The 7,076-nt window shown below is 42.1% G+C and overlaps 1 protein-coding gene across 3 annotated transcripts in view; it reads right to left on the bottom strand.

The window, feature by feature from the left end:
• Nucleotides 1–289: 289 nt before the first annotated feature.
• The window catches only part of tpcn3 (two pore segment channel 3), a 49,328-nt gene continuing 42,541 nt past the window's right edge, over nucleotides 290–7,076 (bottom strand). For 2 of the 3 annotated variants that reach the window (XM_034189266.1, XM_034189267.1), the window contains 3 exons: nucleotides 3,944–4,057; nucleotides 2,287–2,399; nucleotides 290–585 (listed from right to left, as the gene is read on the bottom strand). In XM_034189266.1, the coding sequence (XP_034045157.1) occupies nucleotides 452–585; nucleotides 2,287–2,399; nucleotides 3,944–4,057 (361 nt within the window). In that variant the 3' untranslated portion in view covers nucleotides 290–451. The remainder of the gene's footprint in view (nucleotides 586–2,286; nucleotides 2,400–3,943; nucleotides 4,058–7,076) is intronic. The other variant, XM_034189268.1, reaches the window with a different exon arrangement.

The raw sequence follows: 7,076 nt of genomic DNA, 5'->3' as shown, positions 1-7,076 counted from the left end.
CACGAAGCACCGTAAGAACACAAAAACAAATAAAACCATTTAAACAGTCACTCTGACAGAGATAAACTGCAGCAGTTTATAAAATGTGAGGTTCTGCTCATTAGTAGGCAAATTTATATGCATAAATGTCACCAAAACCGGATCAGCTCCTCTTCTTCACGACTGAGTGAGGTGTGGCCAGCGTTAACGGTACAGACACGCAGGCCAGAGGGACGAACACGTGACAGACCACACAGGAAGTGATGTCAGCAGGCGCTCTGGATCAAAGACACTCCAGCACACAGTCAAGAAAAATAAAGAACATTTATGCAGATGATGAGCAGAAACATCTGTCCAAACATACATGTAGCGCACAGTGGGTGGAGTTACAAAGACAAACATGGTCCCATTGCATTCACACAAACTTAATGTCATGTTTAAGGCTTTCTTAAGGTGACATCATCATGCAGCATCACATCGAGCTGAAGGTCGGGTTGGAAAAGTTCCCGGCTGGTGAAGCTTCTGAATCGTCGCACTCGGCAAAGTCCTCGGGGTCCAGATCGGCCTCAAACATCCTCTGCAACAAGGCGTCAACCGTCCGATACCCTGTCCGAACAAAGAAAAGAACCACAGCTGACGGAAAACCTTCACACATCAAACACGTTACTTAACAACAAGGCATGGACCATCTGACATCAAGTCTGAGGTCCGGTGTCGCAGACTGAACAGTCCGCCCCTAAAAATCCGACCGCCCTGTCTTCACTGCGTTATTTGGGACCACAGCAGCTCGTCTGAGTCTCACTCGCTACACCCAAAGTGATCAAAGAGAATAACGTGATTATTAACCATATTCATTCTGAAGTCAGATTTAAGTAGAAACAAGGTGAAACTCTGTGACGCTTTGAAATGACGGAGGTGCAGTGAACGCATCAGCTAGCAGCTCATGTAGCTGCGGTGCTCTGATCGGTTCCTTGTCTTTTATGATGAAATAATGCTGAATTTATGTGGAAATTATTGTTGTAGAAAAGCTTCAGATATCTGTGGCTGAGACAGATGATGACTGGAGACAGTTTGAAGCAGAAACGAGGTGATAATCAGTGAACCGCGGCTGATGACGCATGCACAGTGAAGGCAAGATGAACCGATTTATAGGGGGACCGTTCAGTCAACAACACCAGCACCTCACCGCATCCACGAGACCCCCACGGGTCCTGGATGGCAACCACCCAGACAACCAGTTAACCAGACAACAAAGTAACCGGCCAGGAGAAACAGGGGCGTGTCCTCGGCCAGGAGAAATGGGGGCGTGTCCTCGACCTTTTCCAGTCTCTGGGGTCATGAACACAGACACCTGTGTCCTGGATCTTGTCCAGATAAACTCCCCACATGGACTAAACGTAGTGTCTGTAGTTTCCTTCACAGTGTCAGTGATCCTCCTCATCTGAGTCTCACTAAGTAACCGTTCATTGGACACAAAGTCATTCCAGCAGGACCCAAAGATCCTCCACAAAGACCTGGGACAAAAGACATCCAGTCCTCACCTTCGGTCACTGGTTAGAGTCCAAGTCTGACATTAGGACAATACGCCAGGAGGCACCAGGACCCTAAAGACTTTCACCTTTATTTTCCTGCAAAGACATCAGCAATATCAAACACCTCTGTCCTTTGACCTTGTGAATCCATAAGACCTTCCCAGGTGTCTCTAGATCTCAAAGGCCAAGGACCCAGAAACATGAAGGTTTCTGCTGAGATTGGTCAATGTCTCTACAACTTCAACACTTTCACCACATACAGAAACACTTGTGATGGACAAGTCCAGGATGTCACTGAAAGCCTGGATCATAGTCTGGATCCAGGACCATCCCAAACCTATATCCATAAAGGTAAGGTCAGAAAACCTTTCCTCACCAACAAAAGCACCTCATGCACTAGTTTCCACAGCCTGACCAAACACCCAGTCCATGCAAGTATTGAACAGTGGATGAACCAGAAGATGTCCCTGAGGAACATTGGTCTTTCCTGAGAAAAACTGAGTCTCTGGATCTGCTCTGCTGGTGTGGGATTAAAAATGTTAGCATTTGCATGTCCTCTTAAGAATGTTAGCTAAAATCCCTAAGCTAACATGCTAAGGCTAAAATTGGCACTGAAGTTGCACCATGTGGTGAAAACAGAATGCTCATACTGATATTTTAGTGTTCCGTTCATGATTCAGTATTCTCATTACATTTCATCGTTTCCATAAACGTCAATGGTCACATTAGCTTTTCAACACATTAGCTTGTGTTAGCCGCTATGTTTGCTTCGTACTTTTAGAAGCAATTTTAAACATGAGCGTTGACTTTCTCTTGCTTGACTGTCCAGTTCCCAGATCGTTATCGATGGTTTCCATCGCATTCACCAGGTTTTCTTCCATTTGTTCCCTGTTTAACAGAAAAAACACAAATTAAGGCCAAACATCAGCTCCAGCGGCTCCGATGCATTTATGAAACCAACATCATCAAATAAAAAGATTGTTAAAATCCACTTGATCATCAGATTCAAACTGTATGAAACTGCAGTTTCAAAAACTTTTTCATTATCCTGTACAGTGGCCATGAAGTGCAAAACCAAACAACATTCCTGTTTCCTCAAATGTATTTTCTAAATGTTGTATTTTAGTTTTTTAATGCTTTAAATTAGTTTTTTACAAACACAGAATAACAAATGAAAGCATTTTTCTTTTGTTCTCAAACATCTTGCATGGTAGCTAATAAGTGAGGAAACACTCAACAATCAACTTTACTCTACTTCTGTAGAGACTTTCAAGTCCAGACGGAAGATGCCCTTATTTTCCCTTTCGTATGGCTAGCATACTAGCATAGTATGTTTCTACGCTTTTTACTCTTTTAATTTATTTTATTAGTAAACGGAGCATGCCGCGGACTCAACTTTATCTAAATTCTGGGTCTTTTAGTTAAGTTTAGGGCTAGTGGTCGGCGATCACCTTAGTATTTCTTCTGTTTCTCTGTTGCTTAATGCTGACAAATTATACTTTAAGTGTAGTTTTTCTGGCCGACTGATTCTGTTTTCTTTTTCTCTCTGTCAGAGATGCAGCAGGATCCATGTGCTGGACTGTGTGATTTATGTGGCGGACGTGGGATGGACTCCACTGTAGGAATAGAGCCAACGAGTAGCTTGATGACCCCCCTCCCCCAATCCACTCCCCCCCGACAATGGACTCATCAGTTTTTGTTGTGTTCTCTATTATAAACCTTTTTGGTAGCCTGGTCCAAGCAGTGGGTCACCCCTTTGAGTCTGGTCTGCTTGAGGTTTCTTCCTCAAATCATCAGAAGGAGTTTTTTCTTACCACTGTCGCCTGTGTTCTTGCTCTGGGGTTGCTCTTGAGGCAACTTTGTTGTGATTTGGCATGATATAAATTAAAATAAAAATTGAAATTGAATTGAACCGCACTAAGCTCTTGGCCACCTGTATACAAATGCCAAAGTAAAACCATGGTCTCAAGTTCAAGATTTCTAAGCCATTATTGTGTGATATCAGAATTAAGTTGAAATAATCCAAGGACATTTTCACTTTCAAATTTGGCAAATGCACAGAAATGTTGATTAAAAAACCTGTTACATTAATAAAGTTCAAATTTATGTGTACCACAATGCATGAGCCAAAATGAGAGTTTCTTTAGTCCAAATGATGAGAAATTAATACAAAATGTTGACTTTAGTTATAGAAAATACAAATAAATTATTTAGATTTTTCCCACTTGAAACATGCTTTTATGTTATTGCACCTCAGGGACACCATACTCTGGAGTGTTTTCGTGACATCTGATCACGTCCCAAATCACCGAGGTCACATCATCATATCTTTAAACTCAAGTTTGGTTCTGTGACACTTGAACGTGTTCTTGAATGTGTGCATGGAGATGTGCAGGCCTGAGTGACAGCTCCTGGTTGTCACGGTAACGCACTGTGCAAACGCCAGCTCCAGCTCTTCGATCTTCTTCTCCAAAGACGTATGCAGGTCACTCTTCTCCAAGGAATACTCAACAAAGAACGCCTCAAGGACGAATGCCACAAAGATACTGTAGAAAGACGCAGGTCAGTGAATGCAGCACGTATTCATGTCAGCACAAAGTCTCGTTTCAGCTGCTCCCATTAGGGGGCGCTACAGCAGAACAATTGTTTCCATCTCACCCTGTCCTCTGTGTCTTCCTCTGTCTCACCCTGTCCTCTGTGTCTTCCTCTGTCTCACCAACCACCTGCATGTCCTCCCTCAGCACATCCATAAACCTCCTCTTTGTCCTCCCTCTTCTCCTCCTGCCTGGCAGTTCCATCCTCAGCATCCTTCTCCCTATATACCCTGCGTCCCTTCTCTGCACATGTCCAAACCATCTCAGTCTCTTCTCTCTGACTTTGTCTCCAAACTGTCCCACCTGAGCTGTCCCTCTGATATGTTCATTCCTAATCTTGTCCATTCTTGTCACTCCCAAAGAGAATCTCAACATCTTCAGCTCAGCCTCCTGTCTTTTTGTTAGTGTCACCGTCTCTAACCTGTCCAACATAGCTGGTCTCACTACTGTCTTGTAAACTTTCTCCTTCACTCTTGCTGATATTCTTCGGTCACAAATCACTCCTGCCACCTTTCTTCACCCACTCCACCCTGCCTGCACTCTCTTCACCTCTCTACCACACTCTCCATTACTTTGAACAGTTGACCCCAAATATTTAAACTCATCTACTTTCACCACTTCTACTCCTTGTAACTGCACTATTCCACTGGGCTCCCTCTCATTCACCCACTTGGACTCAGTCTTGCTTCTACTGACTTTCATTCCCCCAGGGGTCACCAACCCTGTTCCTGGAGGGCACCTATCCTGCATGTTTTCCAAGTCTACCTACTCAAGTCACACCTGATATTTTTAAAAGTGGTGTTTTCCAGCTCTTGATTGGCTGAGCACGCCCGATAGAGTTAATTGACTGGGAGTGGAACAGGGAGAGTTAGAAAACCTGCAGGTCAGGGGCCCTCCAGGAACAGGGTTGGTGACCCCTGCATTTCCAACTCTCCAAACCAGACTCAACCTGCTCCCTACTCTCACTGCAGATCACAATGTCATCTGCAAACATCATAGTGGCGGCATTTAAAAAACATTTCAAAACATTATAATACTCACAGCATCTTCCACATGCAGTTGTCATGTTTGTATTTTTGCCAGCATGCACACAGTCGTGGATGATAGATAGATAGAGTAGATAGAGATAGAGTATCTCGTCAATAGTTTTACATCCTCATTGAAGACAACTTTGGATGCTGTAGCTCCTCTAAAAAAGAGAGCTTTAAATCAGAAGTGCCTGACTCCGTGGTATAACTCACAAACTCATAGCTTAAAGCAGATAACCCGTAAATTGGAGAGGAAATGGCGTCTCACTAATTTAGAAGATCTTCACTTAGCCTGGAAAAAGAGTCTGTTGCTCTATAAAAAAGCCCTCCGTAAAGCTAGGACATCTTTCTACTCATCACTAATTGAAGAAAATAAGAACAACCCCAGGTTTCTTTTCAGCACTGTAGCCAGGCTGACAAAGAGTCAGAGCTCTATTGAGCTGAGTATTCCTTTAACTTTAACTAGTAATGACTTCATGACTTTCTTTGCTAACAAAATTTTAACTATTAGAGAAAAAATTACTCATAACCATCCCAAAGACGTATCGTTATCTTTGGCTGCTTTCAGTGATGCCGGTATTTGGTTAGACTCTTTCTCTCCGATTGTTCTGTCTGAGTTATTTTCATTAGTTACTTCATCCAAACCATCAACATGTTTATTAGACCCCATTCCTACCAGGCTGCTCAAGGAAGCCCTACCATTATTTAATGCTTCGATCTTAAATTTGATCAATCTATCTTTGTTAGTTGGCTATGTACCACAGGCTTTTAAGGTGGCAGTAATTAAACCATTACTTAAAAAGCCATCACTTGACCCAGCTATCTTAGCTAATTATAGGCCAATCTCCAACCTTCCTTTTCTCTCAAAAATTCTTGAAAGGGTAGTTGTAAAACAGCTAACTGATCATCTGCAGAGGAATGGTCTATTTGAAGAGTTTCAGTCAGGTTTTAGAATTCATCATAGTACAGAAACAGCATTAGTGAAGGTTACAAATGATCTTCTTATGGCCTCGGACAGTGGACTCATCTCTGTGCTTGTTCTGTTAGACCTCAGTGCTGCTTTTGATACTGTTGACCATAAAATTGTATTACAGAGATTAGAGCATGCCATAGGTATTAAAGGCACTGCGCTGCGGTGGTTTGAATCATATTTGTCTAATAGATTACAATTTGTTCATGTAAATGGGGAATCTTCTTCACAGACTAAAGTTAATTATGGAATTCCACAAGGTTCTGTGCTAGGACCAATTTTATTCACTTTATACATGCTTCCCTTAGGCAGTATTATTAGACGGTATTGCTTAAATTTTCATTGTTACGCAGATGATACCCAGCTTTATCTATCCATGAAGCCAGAGGACACACACCAATTAGCTAAACTGCAGGATTGTCTTACAGACATAAAGACATGGATGACCTCTAATTTCCTGCTTTTTAAACTCAGATAAAACTGAAGTTATTGTACTTGGCCCCACAATCTTAGAAACATGGTGTCTAACCAGATCCTTACTCTGGATGGCATTACCCTGACCTCTAGTAATACTGTGAGAAATCTTGGAGTCATTTTTGATCAGGATATGTCATTCAAAGCGCATATTAAACAAATATGTAAGACTGCTTTTTTGCATTTACGCAATATCTCTAAAATCAGAAAGGTCTTGTCTCAGAGTGATGCTGAAAAACTAATTCATGCATTTATTTCCTCTAGGCTGGACTATTGTAATTCATTATTATCAGGTTGTCCTAAAAGTTCCCTGAAAAGCCTTCAGTTAATTCAAAATGCTGCAGCTAGAGTACTGACGGGGACTAGAAGGAGAGAGCATATCTCACCCATATTGGCCTCTCTTCATTGGCTTCCTGTTAATTCTAGAATAGAATTTAAAATTCTTCGTCTTACTTATAAGGTTTTGAATAATCAGGTCCAATCTTATCTTAGGGACCTC

The sequence above is a fragment of the Thalassophryne amazonica genome, chromosome 15 (genome assembly GCF_902500255.1).
Source record: "Thalassophryne amazonica chromosome 15, fThaAma1.1, whole genome shotgun sequence".
Classification (NCBI taxonomy): Eukaryota; Metazoa; Chordata; class Actinopteri; order Batrachoidiformes; family Batrachoididae; genus Thalassophryne; species Thalassophryne amazonica.
This window is presented reverse-complemented; position numbering and strand designations above follow the sequence as displayed.